This window comes from Lepisosteus platostomus, chromosome 19 (genome assembly GCF_059453375.1).
Source record: "Lepisosteus platostomus isolate fLepPlt1 chromosome 19, fLepPlt1.hap1, whole genome shotgun sequence".
In the NCBI taxonomy this organism is placed as follows: Eukaryota; Metazoa; Chordata; class Actinopteri; order Semionotiformes; family Lepisosteidae; genus Lepisosteus; species Lepisosteus platostomus.
Genome location: NC_142629.1, coordinates 3,192,926 through 3,216,928, shown reverse-complemented (window position 1 = coordinate 3,216,928; position 24,003 = coordinate 3,192,926). Strand labels below are relative to the sequence as shown.

General features: G+C 40.5%; 1 protein-coding gene across 2 annotated transcripts in view; it reads left to right on the top strand.

Moving 5' to 3' along the window:
- Positions 1–10,744: 10,744 nt before the first annotated feature.
- septin12 (septin 12) overlaps positions 10,745–24,003 on the top strand; it is a 92,997-nt gene continuing 79,738 nt past the window's right edge. The window contains exon 1 of one of the 2 annotated variants that reach the window (XM_088613129.1): positions 10,745–10,766. In XM_088613129.1, coding sequence (XP_088469255.1) covers positions 10,760–10,766 — 7 coding nt within the window. In that variant the 5' untranslated portion in view covers positions 10,745–10,759. Of the gene's footprint in view, positions 10,767–10,828; positions 11,191–24,003 lie in introns of those variants that run through there. The other variant, XM_088613127.1, reaches the window with a different exon arrangement.

The window sequence follows — 24,003 nt, the reverse complement described above, 5'->3', positions numbered from 1 at the left end:
AAACTCTATTTATCCCACGCGATTAGTGTTTATGATAATGCAACAACAGGTTTGCCTTTATGCAAAACAGGTGTTCCTTCTGGTCAGCATGTCCTGGCTGCTGTTCACCTTATTGTGTTCTTGAACATACTGTCTGTAGAGACTGTATCTACCCACAGACTTGAAACTGGTCTAACTGGAATCAGTGCAGAGGTCAGTCACAGAGAGCGCACAGACAGCTTCACTGCATGTAGCCCTGGAAACACTAGAAGACACCTATCATCACATTCTCTTAACCATAATTGTGAAAAATAACTTTCCGACTGGCCTTGATGGTTTACATCACATGGAAGACGACTTCTTTAATTTACATAATTATTTAATGCGAGTAAAATCCGCCCAAAGAAATTGGGCATGCACTTCACTGTGATCAAGTATCCGTGCAGCTAATCTTAAAGAAAGAGTGCAGTCAGACTTATGCTGCTTTAATAAAAATAAAACCAAGAGTGGTTTTAATAATTCATGTATAATAAATGGCACATTTTCATTACACAATATGAGTATTACATATTAAATTCTTATAAATATAATATATAATGGTATCATAATGATCCGTAAATCTGCAAAGGTCCATAATAGTGTTATTTTCTCCATCCTAAGACTAATAAGAAGGCCAACCACTTTACTCGTGTCACAATCCCTGTAATTCAAAGAGTTTTCACAGGATTATTATACTGTAGTTTCTGTTTAACACTTATTTAGAAAGAGTTTAGGAAATGCCACTTAAACATTTAAAAATAAATACGGTGACTACCATTATTATAATTAATTAAGACAAGTGCTATGTTTAAGTCATGGAAGTAAAAACAAAATCCTAATTAAGTAAGGTGGTCATTCCTAATTGCAGCAAAGAGCTGCTTCCACTCCCTCTGCTGGCAAATGTGAAACTTAGCTCCTTTGTGAGACTCGATATAACAATCCACCCACCCATTTTCAGGCTGCCTATCCTCGTGAGGGCTGTGCCTCAATAATCCTGCACTTAAATACATGCATGTTCTCATGAAGGTGGGTAGAGTATGCATTTAATTAGGCTCTGATACAGAAGGAAGGTGATTGGGGCAGCAGGTATATTAACAGTGAATTGTACTGTAGTAGGCATTGTTACCAAAGCCAATGAGACTACAAGGACACCAATTTCAGGTGAAAACAAACTACAGTTTCACCTTAAGGTAGTACATTCTCTTGCAAAGGCATTTAGCCCATTAGTTGTCTCATCAAAACCTTTAAGAACTACAGATTTTTGGAGATACTACACTGAAAACGTGCCTTCACCCTGTATGGTATATGACAATACCCATATTTGGAGGATCAAGAGTTTACTGTCTCAGCAGTGCTGCAGTGCTGTTGTGTACTGTATTTAACTACACTACTAAGACTGGAGCTTCAGGATATTTATGTAGCAATTAAAACTTGCTTGTACTTTTTCCTCCACTAGATGGTAGTCTGTACTAAACCCCTGATTCTAAAGCCTTGTGTGTGCGTTATTTTATTGAAAGAGCTGACGAACATGTACTTGCTTGGTCCAATTATTCGCCTTCCTTGTTTAGAATTAACATAACAAAATCAAAGGAAAAGGAAAAAGAAAGGAGTTGTTACGAGCATTTGTTCTTCAGAGCTGTGCATTCCTACCATGAAGTTGTCCAGCACTGAACTTTTACTCCAATTTCCCCTTATGCTGATCTTAGAAAAATGTCAGATTATGTCCGAAGATCCACAGTCATATCATAGACTCAAAATAAAAATGCAAAATATTCATATTCAAAATGTATATTTTTGTACCAAGGAAATCCAGTGTGACTAAATAGTAGACCCCTGATTTTCTTTATTCAAGATGTTGATGGACTGCTGCCTGCCATATGACCTTTGAAATAGTAGTGAAACAGAATCCTTTAAAAACACACACCCATCAGGGAGTTAGAATATGTCAATATTTGGGGGATTGTGTTTTTTCACTTTTCCAGTCACTGAGCCCTTTTTATTCTGTCAGTCCCACTGATCCCTACAACATAAACCCTAGTTTGTTTCTTGAGAAAACACCTCTGTCGAGGGTCCTCCAAAGGAACTTGGGATATATTGGCCATTCTTGAAAGTCTCCCCCTATAAAATAAAAAAAACAATCCTACAGTAGCACTTCAGAGAAACATCAATCTCAGACAGGCTGACATGATGTATCTATTGTCATATGGCAGATTCACACAAGCTATTTCACAGCTGCTAGGATCTGTAGAACGCATGTGTGATAAGGCACCAAGGCAAAGAAGCTTGCAGACCACTAGAATAAATACAGTAAAAGTTATATTGATTTGGAAATGTTGATCACTCAGTGAACTTTCCTGTGAGTATCTGGAGTGCATTGCTCCTTCAGTTAATGACAATCGAGCTCTTGTTTCAAGATGTGTATGTGTGATGTGGAAATCTGACGCCTGTAACAGGATCTGTGCATCTTAAAAGTTCAGAAAAGTCAATAGATAACCTACCTCTGTATAACAACAGATGTTTACAAAACATGGTCACAGTTATTAAGCTGTTGTATTCTGTATTCATTGCAGTCAAACACGCTGCTGAGAGAATCAGTTTCTTCCTATATGTTCTACTCTTTTCATTAAGCTTTTTTTTTTCTCCATGCTGAAACACAGTTCTTATAACTACTGTATCATGCCCTGAACTTTTAACCCTGATTTTTGATGAGGAACACCATGACAGTAAGAGGCTTATGTTTGGTCTGTAAAAGTGATCATAATTGTGTAGGTTACAGGTTGTGTAACGAAGTGTCTGAAAATTCTCATCAATACAAATTAAAAATTGCTACATGACAACTTTGAGTTCTTCTCACCCAGATGTTGCTGTATTTATAATAGTCAAAGTAAAAAACACTGGTAGACAATTTGAGTAATGTTTTAAGACATGGTCAAAGCTAAGTTATTATTTATTTCACTGCTCAAAGAAAAATTATGTCACATGCATGATCCCTAAGAATGGAGAAATCCCTGTCTGGAGCTGCTAACTTTGATTTTATTCACACAAAGAAAATGCAAAAGCTTTTTCACATAGTTCTTCTTTCTAAAATTGCGAGAGATTAATATTTGGAAACATTCCAATAATTCCCAGCAACTTGTTTGCTCTTAAAAAAACTTGTTACCCTGAAAAGTACCTGAAATACAGGTTGAAGAAATATACAGTAAGTGTTTTAATTCAAAGAAACAAAAATAACTTATAAGAAGCAGAGCACCAACAAAAACAGAATGCACAAGGTACATTGGGAATTTAGAGCTTTCTGAACCGAAAATGATTAACCAGATTTAACAGAGCACATGTTTGGCCAGCCAGGAAATGCAGGGGCATGAGGATTAAATTGACAGTTTTAGTGTTTTCCGAAACCTGATAGGAAGACCTCAGAGTCAATGGGAAGGGCAGGGCTGAGTACTGGTGACATATTGAGGACCTGCAAGTGATGTTGTGGTACGATGTCCTGTGTTACTGTATGCAAATTGTTAGCTGCTGTGCCCGAGAGTTGCTGCCACCAACCTGCAGAACTGCATTTATCTGTGGCTCACACACGTCTGCAGAATGGTCACACATTGGCTCTAGAAGAGGAGTTGGAGGAACCTTTTGTCCCACAGCAGCCAAAGGTGATCCTGAGCTTCTGAAAGGAGCCTCTGCTGAGAACTGCAAACGTTTTGATGCCTGTGCTCTAATTAAAGATTTTGAGCAGACAAGAGAGTGCACAACAGACTTCTCACAGAGCTAGTGAGCTGCTGTTCCTTGATGACAAAGTTCTTACTGTTAGTCTGTTGTCTAGGGAACTGCTAACAGTGACACTGTGTGGTTAATGGTTTTTTAATTACCTTCAGCAAAGTGTAGCTACAAAGGAGCTGTCCTGCTACAGCATAACATTACCCTGTAACTTGTAGGGGGTGATATTGACAGATATACCATAAGTGACACAAATAATACATAAACTTTAAATGTATTTGTTGTCAATTACAGTTTAAAGGATTTGGGCTATTTTTATAATATAACGGTATTGTTGTATATTGTTTTGAGGGTTCAAAGCAATGCCAAGAGAGTTCGCTTTTCTTAAACTTTGTATGTATTTTTTCAGCTTGCTTCTACTTTATCAACATCCAAGAGTAAATCTGCAATGACTTCATTTTGTGACACAAATAATAGATGATTTTGGTCTGGCTTGACTTGAAATTACCCTATTCTAACATTTAATCTTTTAAGGAGGTTCATCCCCTGTGTTCCATTCAAATCTCTAACCTCTGACCATTGTATCCCTCAGTGCTCCAGCAAGATGCAGGAGGTGCCTGGTGTTGACAATCAAAAGCTTAGTAATCTTGGAAAGAGGGTGTATGATGAGAGCCGGGAGACTGGGCAGAGCACAGTCTCTCCCAGCTGTCACTCTGACTGGCCAAGATCAGGAGTCGTCATCAAGTTCAGTGTAGGCTGTGCACACTGTATGTCTTAGGATCAAGAAAACGCTTTCTCCTTTTCTACCATTCAAATAGACTACATTACGGAAAAAAAAACATCACTCAAAAATATAGAAGTTGGTAAAAATGAATCATTTTTAACATTCCTTTCTATTTCTAATCCATTCGGAAGTAGTGGCTCAGAACATGCATAAAATGCTCTGATCCTATAAAATGTCCATTATATAAATCTGCCTCTGTGGCTCAATGCTTGGATGGCAGGTGTTTGATATGAATACAGATGATAGGTTTATTTCAACATTTATTTCAGTTTTCCACTGATCTTGACACGATGATTTGGAAAAGTTAAAATCTTGATCAAATACCTTCATATGCCTTCATATAATTAAGCAACAGATGGCAAACTCTATGACATTCATACGGTAAGCCTACATGAATGAGCAAATGAGAATAATACTTGACATCTAATGGACAGCAGAGAAATGGAACATGACAGATCGTATAGAAAAGGCTCCTGGGGAACTTATCCCCTTAGTTCTGAGCTGTCTGACCCACTGCATCCTTTTATACCAACTTGAAGCCTAATAGCCATTTGAGCACCTACAGGGCAAATACTTCAATGAGCACCACTCATCTCCAGTTTCACCCATCAGCAGGTGAGGTCAACCATCAAAGGTCACACATTGTCCAGCAACTCTGGCCTCACCTACAGAAAACGTTTTTTTTCAGCACCAGAGCTGCTGTTTGTATAAGGAATGTACATCTGACAGCCTGATTGAATTCTGTCTTATCTGAAATGCTAAGACAGCTGCCAAAGTGCATGTATTCCGGGAGCAATACGAAAAAGACCAGGTGCTGGTTATTCTGGAATTCCAGAAGCAAGTCCAGGGCGTAGGATTGCATTCGTACTTATAAAATGGGCTAGTGTGTTTTAGAAATAAGGACATATGGTGGGTTTTTTTTTCATAAACAGCAGGTTTAATATCTTTCCAGTTTATATTAAAGCATAAGATGGTTACAAACAAAAGGAGCCCAGTCTGGACACATAGCTTGTTTAGGTGCTAGTAAATAATTGGTCTTCGAATCTCATCCAGCCACATCTTGAAAGAAGTCAGGGTATGAACAACATGGCTGGGTAGCACGTGCCAAACACGTGTGAAGCCTTGTGTATGAAGTGTTATAAATTCACGTTCTCTTTCCACTTGGATCCTTTGCCTCATGCTGCATTCTTGATTCTGAGGAAATCTAAAGGGTTGTTGACTACTCAAAGCAGGTCCCCTCCCCAAATTCATTCTATAAAACGTATACCTGTATCCACCCAATCTGCCCCCTCCAAACGCAACTTTTCAAGCCTCACCTCACAACTGTGACTGCTGCGACCTCACACAGGGGAGAATGAGGAGGTCCAGGCAGACTCCTTCCTCTGACGTGCCCACCCTTGACCCACTCGTCTTTTTAAGCCATCGATGACACGGATAGGAAGAGGGACAGGCTCCTTGCGGACAGCTCTACAAGCCTGCAGATACCCAGGAGGTCACTGGAGCCACAGAGTCCCTGGGATGTACAGTACAATGTGTTGAAATGTTATCAGGTCTCAAATCATCCTTGGCTTTTTTTACGTGGGGTAATCCAAGGCAGTGTGTAATCAAATTGTGCTGCAGCTTGCAAAAGTGTGATGTACCCTGAAATATTGTGGAATACTGAATGGATATTAAATGTATTGCTTTCTCTGATTCTTCAAAGACTACTGTTTCAGACTGTTTTAAAGAAAATGGCAAATGTAATGTACCATCTCCTCACCATAAGCAACACAAAACAGGTGACTAGTGGTCAAATTGATTTATGAAGCTCCAAACAGCCTTTCTTGGACCGTAGCACTAGTAGCAATCTACCGTAAGTGTAGCCCACAGCAGTATAGTAATGGGCAGTAAAAGCACATGCATAGGATTAATTCTCCACTCCAGCTTCCAGAAAAAGGAAGTTTATTGCTGTTCCATTTTACAAAACAAAAAGAGAAACATGTTGCAATATGTGGGCTTACCTAGAATTAGCAAAACAAACAAATGACCCCTGTGAAACTACATTTCTTTGGCCTTTGCTGGACAACGAAACATTAAAACAGAATAAAATAAATAATAAAAAAACAATAATTGGGAGCTTGCAAAGGCAGGTCGAATAAAGTAAAAAAAAACATATTGGAAAATAAAAATATATTGGTTAATGAGGATAAAATGTCTCTGCTCTGAGTGTGTATTTTTAAAACATCCTATTAAATAAATAAACATAGCTGCTTTCAAATGCATATGCAGGTTTTACTCTTTTTAGATAGTTCTAGAAAACACTAGCAGTGCTCCTGAAAATGAATGGAGCTTATTAAATTAATGAACACCTTAATATGTGCTATAGGATTTCTACTATTTGTTGAACTTCAAGGGTGTCACACCTGAATTAAATTCCACTGTACGATTAAGTCCTAGTCATCAAAGAGAACCAAATGAATTGCATAAACCATGGAATTGTGCTCTTGCTCAGTGCTCTTCTGCATTGTTTAGCTGTGTTTTGTGTTTTTGCTGATCACGTCAAAAAGTATCTCAATGAAGAGATAACCATCGTTTTATACTTCAGCAATCACAACAGAATATTATTTTCTCTGGGAAGTGAACTTCCTTTTCCTTTACACATAACTCCACTTCAAAGCACTTAATTGGTGTTTTAATATCACAGAATGGAACCCATTAATAAACTACAGCTGCCAAGAATTAGAATACACTTCCTGGCAAGTTTTATTTTAGAACAGGGGTATAATGCAAGGAAACACATAGAAAAATCTGTACATCTCCTTCAGGGCTGCTAAATCTGTTCGACTCTGTTTGAAAAGGCCTAAATTAGCTTTCCTGGCCTGTCCCTCTAACACCACCCCATATACAGTAATATTAAGAAGTAACTATAAAAGGCTAATGACATTAATCCCTGTGCCTGGGCCACACAGCTAATGAGAGCATTTAGAGATCCTGTCCTGACTTCACAGTATGAGGCCGAAGCAGCACAAGCCTGGGAAACCCATCACATGATTTACAGCAGCTAGAGGTTTTAATTGAGGGTTTGTTTGATATAGAACTTAGTGTCTCACCCCTGGGGACTTGATTCCTAATCTGTGCGGAGTCTGAAAGTGAGACGCGGAGCTCCAGAGGAATTTGTTTCGAGAAACAGCGACATCCTGGCAGGGAGCCTAAGCAATACAGTAGAAACCCTCTCCAGTGCCCACCCCCCTCCTTGGGCAATTCTCAAGAGCATTGGGGGGTAATTACAATAATTATCGCCATCAGATGGGAATGGAAAGGAAGCATCGAAAATCTTGCTTCCTTTTCTTCTGGATGATCGTCCCGACAGCCATGGTTAGAAAACAAACTCCCCAAATAAAGTCACGAAAAGGCAGCCTTTTGTCATTGCTTTCAATAGTTATTCAGTGTGATTGCCACTTTCGGCTATTTTTAACCGATGTCTTAGATAAGGGCAGCAGTCTTCTAATCTCATGTATTACTTATTTGGAAGAGAAAAACATCAATTGAAAGAATCTGCGCCCAAAACACAATCACACATTTTCCAGAGCACGTTTCTCACACACAGAAAGAGTGTTGTTATGCATGCAGCAGGCTCCAAATATGTTTTTATGTAAATTATATCTCCTGGATTGGGGGAGGTATGTTCCAAACATTGAGACAACAACGGGGGCAGGAGCCATAAGAAAATATCAATTCAGTGTGGGTATGTTGCACAACCTGCGGGCAGTTATGGGCTCTAAACAGAGGAGATCCTAACCCCCCACCACACGCACAAGAATTCTATTTTAAAAACGGCAAAAAACAGGAACTGGACAAAGGAACAGGAAAATAGGAGAGGGGGTGGCTGCAGTCATACAGGAAAGTGCTGATAGTGATCAGAGAGCAATGCAAGACTTCATGAAGTCAGGCAAGCATGGTGACCTTCACTTCGAAAGTCCTGGATTCCATCACCCTCCTGCCTCCCGGGCTGTGTATAAAATCCAAAACACTTGTTTTCCCAAACAAAACCCTTGAAGCCAGGTACACTGTAATTGTATATAACGTCTCCATTATGGTGGTATTTTTATAGTTCCGTCTGAAAGCTGTTCCTATCAAAGTCATTTAGTTCCACCAGCTGCACAAAGGGAGGCTCACTACCGCCTGTGTAGGAGAATATCATCTAGATTCCAGTACAAGTGACAGCAGCATATCAATCTTTTCATAGATTGTTCGAACCAAAGCCAAACTTTTAAAAGAGATTGCCATTAATCCTTCAGCACAGCTCTCAGGGTGGTTTAAACTCTTAATTACCTGCCTCAGCGCCAGTAAAAAGAAGTAGCTTTAGTACAGAGTCATCATATGAACTGTGCAGGGCTTTTAGCAGGAAGGATTCAACACAGACCTAGGTGGTCGGCTTCGGAAGACTTCGGGAAAGGTGAAAATCCAAACGGACGGGTGTCCGAGATAATAGTTGGATTCGGATCCATGACACCCTATGGACATTTAACGAGGAAAAAATAATATTTTTCCTGTGAGCTGCAATGTGCAGCTGCATATAGCTGGAAAAAAGGATGGGTCATGGCTTTCAGAGAAAGAGGTGCAGGAGAGGCCGAGCACAGGTCAGGAGAGGAAATCAAGATGTCATAGGCATCAGGGGCAAAGCAGATATTCCGGGATCCTTTGAAAACAGGCTGGACGTGTTTTGGGGAGTAATGAGCTCCTAGAAACTAAATGTACTGACTGGACCAGATGGTCTTCTCTCTCTGGAAACTCTTAAAAACCATTCTGTGTCCTCAAACCGTACTGGTACGACCCCCTCTAGGCAGGAGCATGGAGGAGCTCAGAGCGGTGGATTGTGGGTTCAGATCCTGGATAGGACACTGCGGCAATGCCCCTCCACAAGGTACTTCACTCAAGATTGTTCCGGTAAAGTCGAATGTAAACGTGAATTTGCTCTCCGTTGGAGCATCTGGTAAAATAACGGAATGGTTCGTTTTTGGTCTGACCAGGGAGCTTTCTGCTACATTCCTCCTCTCCCTTCGGGGACCACAGACATAACGAGACTAAACAATCCCTGCCAGTTTAAATCTGCAACCTGCGGCAGACAAATGGAGTGTTAAAACAAACAAGGCCAGAGGTGGCTGTTTCTCATTTTGAAGCATCTCTCTTTGTAAACAGCGAGTTTACAACTCTGTATCTGGCTTCCAAAGTGTTTAGAGGAATTCACTGGGTAAACACATGGGTCTGTGCCACAATACACTTCAGAAGCTGCAATCTTTCAGTTCGGCTTTTCTTTTGAACTTCTGCTGGCATTTAGGATGTTTGCAGACTTGTTCCAATCTAATTTTCACGAACATGTACTGTACTTGGCTGATTCTAGGGTTTTTTAAGCTTTCGTCACTGGAAATGAACAATGTGAGCTATTTGAAAGTGGGTTAAAAATCAAGAATAGGAAGCACTTCTTTACCCAAAGGGGTAGGTCACGTTGGTGAAGCCACTACCTTGGTTTCTTCCAAGAAATGACCGGTTGAGAATCCTTTGATCGATCAGCTACTAACTACTGCATCAGCTAGACTGGCTAAATGGTCTCTTCTCTTTTCTTATGTTCTGCACTGGGCTACAAAGTCTCACAAACTATAAAATACCATAGAATATAAGACTGAAGAACCATAGCAGGCTGCATTAATAAAAAGTATGAGTGTAGTCGGTAATGGGACGATTTACAATGCTGCAGCACTGGATAGGACATGCAATATCAGACACAGTGAAGTGCAGTGAAAGCTACCTGACTGGACATCATGAAACACTTTCGGGATAATCACGTGATTTGCAGAACCCTCTAGTAACGCGATCACACGCTGCCAGGGGAGGGGGTAGGTGTTAATTCCCGATCCGTCTCCAGCTGTCTCAAAGAACAGCCTTGCCAGGACCTGTGAAAGATCCAGTTGTGGGACCTGTGAGCTTTCTCTCGCATTGCGTTCAGTTTCGCCGAGAAGGTAAATCATTCCCTCTCTCACTCTGCCCTGGTCCGATGAAAGTCTCTGTTCTGTATAGGGAGGCGACAATTGTGGGAATAAAGTTCCGATACTTCCGATAATCACATGGCGACAATCTCACCTGCGAGAAATGTTTCCCTGGAAACAGGATTATTACGCAAAGAGAGCTCAGATGCTTCTAAGGTGTACAGAAAAGTAGCAAGGGGAGACCCGTTTCTTTTCTAAGAGGGAGAAAGGGATTTTCTAAATGAGGGGTAGGTGAAGCATGAAGTGTGATCCAGCCAATCTCCTTTTGGGGCTGGGCTGTTTCAGAGTTTTGTTGAGGGGAGGAGGCTAAGAGGCCATTTGTTCTCACCGAGCCGAGCCTGAGCGGGTGAAACAGACGGTGCCGCTGAGCGCTTTCAGATGTGGACAGGATAACGCAAGCACTCACAGCTCCTGCGACTTTTTTTTTTTTGCGCATTTTCTTTTCCCGATTTCATTTAAGAACTGCTGGTGCAAGGGAAGAATTCTAATTTGCGAGACGTTTCAACAATTAAAAATCACGTCAATCAGTCCGGAGCACTAAAACCTCGTGCTTATTGCGCTTTTATCTTGGAGTTCACTGGAACCGAACTGTCAGGATGTCAGACCTGTCTGTGAATGATCATCTAGAGGGAATATTGTCAGATTTTGAGGGTATGTACTTTAATAATAATCTAACTGGTGTAAATAAGCAACACCACATAAGTAACCCGGTTAAAGCTCTCCAAAAACGTAACAGATGACATAGGAAACAAGTGCGTTCTTTAAAGTTGCAGTTTGAATTGTTCAGAAGGACTGTTACCGTTGTGTTACACTGCTATATTGAAACTCTGTAACTTGCTGCATATCTATTTAGAATGGCTGGTATTTCGAAGTGTATCTTATAGTTAACCTTAGAGTTTGGCAACTGCCTTTACGGCTTCAAATCGTAAATATAAACGCGAGTTTTGTCCAAATTATCAGCCTAGAGACGGAGCATTGAGTGAGCACTGCTTGTTGGCAGTGTTAACTTTGGTGAAGCTAGTTTTTGTTTCACCGAGACACAATCTATCTTCTTTAGTGCAATACGACCAACGGAGCTTTTTCACCAAGTGCGCTTTTAAAAGTTCCGACCGACACCAGCCAATCCTGTCTGTTGTGAGGAGATTTAAAGGCCATCATGAGATATATAAACTGTTGGAATTGTATTTTCTCGTTACATTCCGGCTGAAGGTACGAAGGTACGGCTCCTTTCTTCTTTATTTTGAAAATGGCCGGGTTGGTTTTTTTATTCTACAACAAATGGCTGTTCGATCATGCCCCATTCATTACAGGGGGGGAAAAAACTTCTAACTGATCCCAGTAGACAGGCGTTCATACAGTACCTGCCTCCTACACGAAGCGAAGGTTTTAGTGAAACGGTTACACGAATCTTTTACTCATCCTTTTAAAGCCGGTAGATTAACTGCACACCAGCGCATAACCCCTGCGGCTTGGTCTGAATCATACAGTTTCGATAGACACAGGTGCTCCCCGAGGACAGGACTCGGGGGGAAAAGTATGTACTCTGACATTGAAATAGTGGACAGTTAAATATGTCCATTAAGATTTTACGCTCCAAGCTTTATATACAGACATAAATGTATGATATGGATTAAAAATGTCAACTTCATATGGTAGTATTTTGCTCAATTTGGTCAAGATGAAAGCTGGTAACAATTATTTCATTATTATCAGGTTTTAATCATGGAGGAATCCTATTTGTGCATTATTTCTCTCTGCTTAGTTGTTGGCCTTTTGTGCTTTTAGGTAACTCCATTTACCTAAGTAAGAGACTTCCTGACACACATAAATATTTAACTTTGAGAGATGCTACGTTTTAGATGTAATGCTTTTTTTTAAATTCAAACATTTTGTTGTGTGATCATTACAGGAAATACATTTTATTGGAGTGGGAATTCCAGGGAGAGTGTATCTATTGATCTCCTATTACACTTTATTATTATTCAGTACCATTTGACACAGTTACATTATCTTTAGATTAAGTAAATTACTAAATCGGCATTTTGTTTATTTAAAATAGGTGTTGTTACAAGCCTGGTAGACAGTATGCAAATCTTTATTTTTAAAGAGCTGCATTCCAAGCAAATTGTGCTCTTTGTCTTCCCCTTGAAAACAAACTAAAGATAATGTATTATTTTAGGCAAACCTAAAAAAGATTGTTTGCAGAGTATGCTTTGTAGTTGATGAGTATGGAGCCTGCTGACACTTAAATGTGGAAAGGTTCTCTTTCAGATGTTGGATGATGTTTCAAATCTTTTTTGTTTCTTGAAATGCATACTAAGTAACCACAAATACACATTATGCAGCTGGATCCAACAGAATCCTGTTAAACCTTTCCTGAATGTTTTAGATGCTTGTGATTTGAATGATCAGCAAATGGACATTTGAGGAACTCTTACATCCCTCAAATTAAGTGCAAGTCTGTAGTTAAAAGCACTTATTATTTTTTTTATTTAGAGAACACCTATAGATCTACAACCCAAAGCACAATGAAGCTGCGCTACCTTTAGGTAGTAAAGCACTTTCAGAATGGTTGTCTTGTTGATTTCTGACAATACAGAAAATAACTGTAGACACCCATCATCTGAGGAGCCAGCCTTGCGCAACCCCTAACTGATCAACTGTGAAATTATGCAGTCCTACCTAGAATGGAGGGAAGTACCCCCAGGGACTGCTTTTTTAAACCTACCCACATGTGTGTGAAAGACTGAGGCTTAGTTCTTGGATCTACAAAAAGGAATGGATTGGATCCAGTTAACATAGCTCAATAGGTCAAGAGTTTCCCCTAGAATTTGGGATCATGAGTGGCTAGTGTGGGACTTTTGTGATAGGGATGGTTCATCACTTTCCAGGAACGTACTGCTCCTGTTGATTGGCAGTCGATGGGTGTAAATCTTAGTTGTTTATTTTCACTCCCAGGAATGGGCTTGAAGAGGTGAGAGAGAATGAACTGCTTGGACTCTGATTACATATCCACATAGAAACACACACTAAATGGTTTGCATTGAGGAGCACCGTCATCATGCCATCATAGGAATAATGAGACATTTTATGTGTCCAGTTGAGTAGAGCCTAGAAGGCTAGAGGACTCTTCCATTGAAATAAATAATTACAATCATTAAAGACTGTCCAAAACTATTAGAGTGTGCGTGCTTGTGGGTATACAGTATGTGTCTTATATAGAAATGCCACCAGAGCAGAGTCTGTGATTTCTGGAAAACTCCTCATTTTTAATCAGATGCAAACTTTAAATAAACAGACTTGAAAGGTAAAAAAAAACAAAGCTTTTACTAAAATGGAAAACCAATGTTGCAGCTTGTAATGATTTTAAGATGGAATGGGATTAAGACCACCTTTAATGCTGATAGAGAGAGAACATCTGATATAAAGATGCTCAGGAGATGTGTGTAGGACTTCTTTCCTCCTATCTTAACCTAAAATAATTTATTACCAGCATTATCACTAAAAGTTGTATTGTTGCTTGGAGGTACATCGACCACCCCTGATATTTTGCTAAGCAAGAGCACACCATGTTACTCACTGTTCTACTGCCATAAAACTGTTGTGGATCAAGGATGTTGGCAACTTAAAAAGCATTTATTAGAATATGACAAGATACCTGCCACTCTGCTCCCCAGCTAAGATGTGTTCATACTTGTTTGTTGGTGTCTGTTTTTACACTACTGAAACCACCTTCATGTTGGCAAGAAAAAAACCCTGGTACCAATAGAAGGGTTTGTAACGCGATGCCTGTCATTGACATCCTGCATTCCTTTGTTGCTACACACTGAATAAAAATGAACCTCCCAGCATGGCAAGCCAAATAAGTCTGTTTATAGAAACCTATCTGTGTCCCTTAGAACTCCTTTCCCGTGTCTGATATCTCATCGGACTGCATTTAGAGAGAACAATGAAAATTTAACAGCAAATTTGTCACAGGCAGAGACCCAGCAGGGAAGAATAGTATCAGATTCGTAACATCTGTGTGTTTTAAAAGGTGTAAAATTCAATGAGGAAGAGCAATTGGTTCAGCCCCAGTGATCAACCGTTTTTGTCTTGGTCTTTGAGTGAATGTGTCCATCTCAAGTGTCCACACTGTTTCATAACTCCAGTGATGTACAATAAAAACTAAATGTTCATTTCCTTTCCGCTTTGCTTTCTTACATGAAAATTTATCTCAATCAAAAGTTAGCTCTTTTGCAGAGCTGTTTGCACCAAGGAGGTACAGATCACAGTTTCAGCAAATGTTTCTGAGTGTGCAGCATCTTTCTAATTGGAGGAAAAAACTCAAAGTAAGAATGTTCAAGCACCACTGCAGCTTATGTGCATTAAATCTTAAGTGGCGGTCTTTGCTGTAATTACTAAATTACTTCTAAATCTTGCGGGACCCTGTTATATGCGAGACACATGGAGATCCAGGGGGCAGCACTATTTCTGTGACTGTTTAGTGATGAAGGGCTTTAATAGGGGCTTTTGCGACCTATTAATCCTTATTGGTACAGAAAATGTCAAATTTAAATGAATGCCAGACAATTAAATGCCATCAGTGATCCTCCTGCCTTGTAACAAAATAAGAATCCAGCACAAATCATGAGCCATGTGCATTGAAAATGTCTTTTATCTTTGTGGTTAGGCTTTGGAGTTGATTAGTTTTAATTTAAAAGTTTTCTGCTTCTTAATCTCTCTTTTTTATATATATATTTTTTATATACATCTGGAGGTATTTCAAGAATACCAAGCTGTAAACCTCTCTTCTTCAGTTGTACTGTAACACAAGAGCAGATTGAAGGCATGTTTTGAGTGGGGTTTCGTCGTGTATGACCGCTCCAAATGAGATTTAGACAAAGGTTGCAATGTTGCTCTAAGGTTGCGATCTGAAGACAGCTGCACCAGTCCCCCGGCAAATAACTGTATTCTGTGGGTCTCTGACTCTGGTCCTGGAGAATCTCAGTCTTGTGAGGCTGAATTCAGTCAGTGGCAAAAATCCATGTGAAACGTCTCGGCTAATGAAGCTAAGTAAGGGGGTCCAATTACACATTTGAGAGTTCATCCAGAATGAAAACCAGAAGACACAGCGATTGTCCAGAAGCGGGATTGGAGACCTCTGCTACAGGGAGTCTTAATAAGGACACTGAGCTCTTGTTAGAGGCTAGATTATAAATGACCAACTGCCAGGCGCAGCGCACAGCCCCTGTGATGGAAATGTCAGAGCCAGGCTCAATCTAAAGGTGTCCCAGATTCGTTAGCTGGACAGAAGCTGAACGGGTCGAGAAGCTGTCATGGGTGAGAGCTAACGTCAGCCTGTGATTAAACCAGAGGAACTGGGAAGGCCAAAGGGACAGGAATAGCTGGCTGCAATGGAGATGGGGTGAATGTAACTGAGATGGGAGAGGCGTCTGGTATTATGTAATTTAAGACCTCCATAGTTAAGGGGCTCAGTCGATCTAAGGCATGTAGTTAGAATATTCTAATTGCTGCCTCGTGATCTCATTGCACTGGCACACTGGTAGGAGAGAATGTTTCTATTTGTTTGCTGACAAGTGGCAAAAAATAAAAATAAAGGATCGGGTTGCAGGCCTTCTCTCGCGTTCCTTTCAGACACTGGTGTCCCAGTTGGGTTTAAAGCAGCGGGTCTAAGGCCACTTTGGGCTTGGGGGCTTGAGACTTGTTAGTGGGGGAGGGGATGGGGGGGCTGTGCGCGTTTCACCGCTGTGTTTTTAACTCCTTCATCACATCCACCAGTGGCCACCTGGCTGCATTCGCCACTCATAATTGCCTCTGTGTGCAGTTGTTTATTTTTTATTTTTTAAACGGGCTTGCTTGTTAAGCAGAGCAAAACATGTCAGCTTCCTCAGACATGGACAGAAAAGCTTCACTCCTGTTTTGAAAGGTCATGCTTTTTTACCCTTTTCATCCACAGCATTTATGTTGCAGTTTTCCCAAGTGTGCTATGTAATTATTGTGTATGCTTTATGGGAGCCAGTGCCTGCATCTGTTTCCAAAACCTTTCTTTCTGCTGTTAACCTGAATGAATGTGGAGTGTGTTCTAACTGGAGAGCACGCAGACACTGTATACCACTCCTGAAAAGTACTCCTAGCTACACAGTACAAATATTTGGCAACACAACAGGCAACTTGGCAAAGACTTTCTAATTGAATGACACAATCGGGTATTTAAATAGCCTGAAGCCGCATATTCTTAATGAGCTGCATAACTTTCAGAAAATGGTGATTATTTATCAGCCCTGCTCTTTTATTTTAAGAGGCCGAAACTTGTTTTTGGTTATGTGTTTTTCTTTCTTTTTCTCTTTCATTTAAACAAGCATAATGCTTTCAAACATAAAGTCACAAGAAAGCATAAACTGTCAGTTGTGTCATACAAATACTACAGTGTATTTTTTAAATGAGAGGTCAATTGTGAAGATGCACATATTAAACTATATGAGTTATAAAAAGTGCTATTATGGTAAGAATTGAGCATATGTTGATGTTGTTTAATCATTTTGAAATGCTTCATTTAATTTATGAGGTATTTCACTTCCAGTAGGAGAGACTTGAAAATGATGGTATAGTTTCTGAAAAAGAAAATTAAAGCCAGACATTGGCAATACTGTCAGATTTTTCTAGGCCTCAGGCAGGTACTTGGGCTCTCTTGTCTCCATGGTTACACCACAGTAAATGGCAGCTAGGAATTCTGGATCCAGATGTGCATGTGGGAAGGACATTTCCACAGGTAAACAGCTCACACCTGATGTGAACAGCAGGAGCAGTGGGGTGTTCTGTAAATACCTGAGAAGAATGCAGGGATTGAGGGCATAAAAACTGTCCAGAGCAAGTCCCTGCCTGTTGAGAACACAGCCATATTGGGGATAGGGAACACCAACTTTCACCTGAGGAGAGTGTGGTACGAGTGACGTTCCAGACCACTGAGGCTTAAGAGTTTGCTTCTTTCAGTTCCAAGTGTATTCAAGTCTTTTAGCTTTACATGAATTTTGGAGATCTTCTTTTTGATCTTTTGTTACCGCACTATATCACCTGCCCAAGATATAGAGAACAGCTGGTGGCCTGGAAGAGCAGTCCTTCATGAATTGGCTGAGTGTTTCCCTTTCATTCAGAGCTGCCCGTGGTGCCCCTACCCTGGCCTGCGTTGAGGCGGTCAGCTCGACTAACCAATCAGTTTGGCTCCTTTGGTCAGAGCTGGTTACATCTGGCAGTGAATTGTAGGTTTGAAGCCAGGGGTCATCCACTTTGGGTCTCCAGCCTAGAAGCACATGTGGTGTCAAATGTCAGTGCTGAGGTTATTTAAGGTGGCATTGTAGGTAATGTTTTGAATTACTTCAGCGACGCTTTAATGGTACTTCCTTAAATCAACATTTTGTGACAAGGTAGGCTATCACATGTCTCTGTGGCCTGACCCTTGGGTTAGTCTACAAGTGCCTCTGTGTGAAGGACATGTGCACTTATTTGTTTTTTGCACCATTCTGTTTTGAAAGGTGGGATTTTTTAGAGATATATATATATACACTCATATAAAGAACACAATACTTAGTGCCCTCCAAGAACACTGGAGCAGCAAAGTCAGCTTTGCTTTACGGTCAAGTCAATTTGTATTTGCAGTCATGAGATTACAGGGACAATATGCAGTTTATTTTTGGGTAATTCCATGCATACATTGGTTCACATTGCAGCAAAACACATTCACTTTAAATACATTTCAAAAAGTGATAGTCAGTATTTAGGGACAAAGCCCTTTGAGTCAGTTAGAAGTCTGCTATCCATTGAGCTCATCAAACTCTTTGTGTGATTATTTGAGATGCTTTGCTAAGTCTTCGCTGTAACCACTGAGTTCCTGCCTATATTTGTGGTAGTCTGACTTTTTGCTTCAGTATATATGAAGTTTGAAATGCTGCTCAGCTTAATTTAAACCTGGAGGTCGACTTGACCCATCTAATATTTTCCACTTTTTTTTCTCTTGTTAAACTCCTTGATTGCCTGATGTGCCTCTTGAGGGCATATGGAAGCATTTTCTTCTGCAAAATCAGAAACATTTTGTTCTGTAAATTTCAGAATTAATTCTGCCACTGTCTTTAGCAGTTACATCATCAGGAAAGAAGAGCCAGTCAGTTCCAGGTGTCCATGGCAGGCCATGACATTTACCTCAAACATGCTTCACAGATGAAGCAGTATTCTTTGGAACATCTGCAGTTTCTTGACTTTTTCTACTCTTTCAACTTCAAAATTGCTTGCTTATATTTCACAGAAAAGTCTTTGTTCTTGATCTTCAACAAACTCCACATTGCTGAAATCAAAGCAAGATAGTTTGCTGTGACGTTCACGGCTCTTTTATGTACCTAGTTACACAACAGCAAACACCTGACCAAGGAGACACGTGTCAGCCAATTGTCCCAATACATTTCAGACATTCCTTCGAAATAAAGAGGTTCAGAGTTTTCAGGTTGTTTAATTAACGGTAAAACTGAATGGACTTGATCAAAAATATGTATTGTACATTTCTGTCATGATTGTTTTCATGAGAAGTGATTGTTGTAGAGTTCATAGTGAAAATCCCAGTTTAGACTTCATCCTCCCAAGATTTTTGGAGGACACTGTAGATCACAACCCAAGAAGAGTGTAAATTGTCTACCTGTGTTGTTTAGCCTTAAGGCTATTTAAATCTGTTTGGCACCTTAAGTGACTCAAAATGCGGAGTTGGTAATGTGCTGCAAGCTGGCATGTGCAAGTCCAAAGGTGTCTAGAGCTACTTGCAGCCTTTCTGTTGGCCTGTCGTATCCCCTGGCGAAGTTACAGAAGGCAGACTGAAGTACCCATTAGATCGATGTCAAGTTTTCTTGTTGCTGCAGGGCAGTGATTTACAGTCTGCTGTCTTCTCCTGTGTGAATGCTGTTGTCAGCCAAGGCATAAAAAATAAGACTTATACTTTCTGAGATTAATGAGGTGGTATCATTTTTTTCTCATTCTAAGGCACTAGTAAGACATGCCAGGCATAGTAAAGACAACCCCTCCTTACATCAGTGTGAATTATTGCACTGGGGAAGTGCATGTTATGTGAAACAGTGTTTCATTTCTGGAAATTAAATTGAAATTTCTGCGTGCCAACTGTCTGCACTTTTTCGCTTTCAGCAGATAGGAAAACAAGTGCTCAGTTACCTTGACTTCCTAAATCGCAGCAGGCTAGGTCAGTATGGACAGATGTCTTGGATGCTACTTGCACACTTTTACAAATTTACAGCTTTGCTGTGGAAATAATGTTGGAACTTAAAGCATTTGTTTGATAAACAGGAATGGATGTGTATAGAATGTGACAGGACACCGTGCGGGGATTTTATTAGCTATTAAAGTCTTACAGATGTGTACCATATGGAAGTTTAAAAAACAGGGAAGAGCTCTTAATTTAAACACTGACTTCATTAGCCTTGTGATGTGCTGTGCTCTAATCTGTGGTATCAAGTACAGTACAGGAGTTCTGATGAAAACTTTACCGGAGGTGAGTCTAAGTACAACATTTGATAAAATCAGCACTTTATCTTCTTTCCATGCCATTATGCACCCTTGCAGAAAACATGCAAAAATATGGCATTGAAGCCAGTTCTGTTCCAGTATTCCCTATCTTGAATAATACAGCTTTTTAAAGAGGTCAGGCAGAGTAAATGCTGCATGATGCTCCGATACAGTATGTACAGATTTGGCCAGTGCTTACTAAAAGTGTTTGCTTTTTAAAAAGCATATTTATACCTGAATGCAAACATAATGTTTTGTCACATTGAGGTAATGTTGGAAAAGGAGTAGATTGCTATTATATCAATAGATGGACAGTCCCGAGACAGAGATGGATGAAAAGAGCAGTCTCCTTTCTGCGAGGATAAAGAAGTGCCATTATTTGTTTTTCCTGGGGTCTGTTAGGGACCTCTGTTCACTGCACAAAACCCACAGGCCTAGTTCCTCCTCAGGATTATTTCTTCACGGTGAATGTCATAACAAATCCAGCAGGGACAGGCAGCTATACGCTGAGCTGCTGTCATTGTTCAGCTCTGGAATTCTGGGTCAAAACGCAAGCTGTCGTAATCTGAACCTCCGCCCACAGCCCCAGAAGATCCCCCGTTTGTGAATTCAGCCTTTGTGCGAGAGGAAGAACGGCCATTTCCGGTGAGAGGCTGGGGTGTTTCTCCTCCGGGAGCACAGAGAGCAGGCCACACAACAGCCCTGACAAGCCTGCCTGCTGCCTGGCTTTTCTAACATTGTCCAGTCATGTGCCGACTGAGGTTTGCTCCAACAGGTGGCCAGGGCTAATTGCATTGCAAAAAGGAGGAGAAAAGCAAGACCATATTACAGTGCTTCTGTATTGAACAGCATCTGTTGAAGTCTGTTCTCTTGATTTCATGAAACATTTTAATGGAAAGTTACTTTATTCACAAATATTTTTTACCCTTCAGTTTTGGACCAACCACTTATTATTCCACCCAACTTTGAGCAAGAGGCTCTTTCCCTTGTCTGAGAGGACCTGGAGACTTTTTTTTTTTTGCCTTAGTGCACACCTTGAATACAGAGGTCAGGCTGTTGGTGCCAGTTGGAGGACAAGTGACAGCCCAGAGAGGTACAGGGTGCACCCTGCTGTAGCAGGCAGTGTCTGCTCTCTCCCTCCCAGCCACCTCAACCCAAGCCCCGGAGCTCCTGGCCACATGGTTTTGTGCTGCAGTCAGGATCTGGGATATGGGAAACCCCTTCTTAGTTTCCTTTCAAAGCTTCTGTGACCTCAGATTCTGAGACTCAAAATGTTCTGTATGTGCACATGGTCTTCTGGGAATCATTCCCATTTTGGAAAGCAATCAACTGAATCCAAAATGTGAAAGCCAAATGCTGCTTTAGCTGCAGACCATAGCTTCAGAGTCTAATGATATAGCACATGACCTGAAAGTAGATTAGACTTGCCATATTTTATACATCAAACTTGCTGTGTTATTAACGTATGTGATAGTGTGAACAATACTGTCTTATTAAATCCTGCAACAAGTCAGCTGCAATCAGCAGTCACCATAGCAATTTGGTTAATTTATTACAGGAACATACAGCAACTCACCCTGCCACAGTATGCACTGTGTGTGTGCCTTAATCACCAATTGCCAAACTCAGAATCTCAGTTTAGATATACTATACTGTGTACACACTAAAGTAAAAGCAGGTGGAACGTGTCAGACTTTTTTTCAATCTGTGCCTTACAGAGATGAGAGACCTCAAATGGAATTTGACAATACCACATTTGAAGGGATTTGTGGGGAAAAAAGAACTAAACCACCTCAAATGTGTTTAGATTACAGTGCATTGGATATACATTTTATTAAATGAAGTCTTATCCACACCTTTTCTACTTTCAACCATTTTCTTTTTTTCAGCCTTTATAGTTTTATTTCCCAGCAGAAACACTTGAGATCCATCATCACAGTTAGGACTGTTCGCTCAAGTGCTGGGCTAGACCACCCCTCGGCACACTTTGCAGACACGCACAGGATGTGAACTAATAACAACTGTAGCATCGCAGTGACAGCCGAGGAGGATTAAAGTAAACTAAAGCAGATCAGTTTTGACTTGGGGAAAAAAAAACACTGGAAGACCAGCTAATGGATGGGTGTAAAAAAGGACTGGAGTTTAAACTCATTCATGTAGATTCTCTACCATAGATGAAAAGACTGGTGCATTATAGTTCTGATAAAGCAAAATGATTTAAGTGTTTCAGTTTGTAAATCAATGTTTATACATTTTAGTGGAATGTTTAATTGCTACACAACCTAACCTAAAACATAATCAGTTGTTCTCATCATTGACCCCTGCCAAAATATTTTTAATTAAAATTGAAACATGAAAGACAATAATGCTGTAGTCATACTCCGATTAGAGATGACTGATTTTTCTGTTTGTAACACATGCTTCATAATGCTTGTGCATGAGTCCCTGATGTGAACACCACGATTAACTGGAAAACTGCTGTGATTCAAAACACACCTGCTTTACTGGTACTGATGGTGGTAGCACAGGGCTCAACACATGCCTTCAGCCAGTTAGGGTTTTTAGATAATATGGCTTTTGTGTTCCGCCAGCCCCTGCCTCTTTCTGCTCGAGTCACCCGGCCTAGAACAACAGATCTCCTTTACCAAGGAGCCTGGGGCAGCCAACACAGTAACGTAGTTTGCTTGCCTCCTACACTGCTCTTTCTGTCAGTGGCTGGGTCCTGCTATGAACTTGCAATCATCTGTTCAAATGCAGAGATGTTGAGCACATCTTGACATCCACAACATTTTAAAGTAATAAGCATAATTGCTTGGAGTGCTCCCAGACCTTGGGAATTGGTAAAACTGAAAAAGAAGAGTTGGGCGTCTTTTAATATTTGCAAAGGAACAAGTAATAGGTTTATTCCAGGCTGAAAAGAGAAGAAAGAAAACACAACGTTTCAGCTGTGGAGCCTGTGAGGCCTTGACACCGGTTGATACCCGAAGAAGGCTCCACAGCCGAAACGTTGTGTTTTCTTTCTTCTCTTTTCAGCCTGGAATAAACCTACTACTTGTTCCTTTGCAGCCTGCGCATGCTGACGCCACTCCCCACTTGAACTGTCTTTTAATATTTGCTTATTTCCTGAAAAAAGCAGTTTGTATTCGCTAAAATATATTGACTTTAAACAGCCGTGGTTTTTAGCAATCTAGAGAAGAGAAAATGCGGGATTCTGTCTTGCACGAGTGAAGCTTAAGCCAAGGATTATGGGGCGTTTCTTAATTTTCGATGTGTTTTGTGAGTGTATTCCTGTCTGGAAGGCAAGGATCGTGGTATTTTTAGACCACGGTGTAGTGAGATACTGAGTAGCTAGGCCCAGGTTCAACTACAGTGCTTCACTCGGAGAGTCTGACTGTGGTTGTAAACACAAGCATGCTCTGATCTGAACAGGACAGTGGTTCACTCACTGGTATTTGCCTTTGCCTGTGCACCTCTTTTAAAAAGTCCTTGCCAAAGGAAGACAAATAAAACCTCAAGTGCTACACCAAAGTGTTCAATTACAAAACCACCTGGATACAACCACTTCTTTAGACCTTGTTCTGTGGTGTTGACAATAACATGGTTAACGGTTGCATTTACCAGTCATCCAGTTAGCTTGTTTGTGTAGTAATTGATAAAAATAGGGTTCATTCATTGCCCTAGGCTGCAGATCAGTTCTTTTTTCCAACCTGTCTCCAGGACTGAAGTGTGCCTTTGTTCAGTAATGTCATGCAAACCTCAAAGAAAGATCAAATAGTCATGGTTATAATTATCACTCCACTGCTAACACTGCTTCTGAGAAAGCAGCACTGAAGGCTTACATTCACATTATCTACATTCCCAGGGAATTTCTATTCAGTAAGGGATAAACTTTGAGTCACCCGGAAT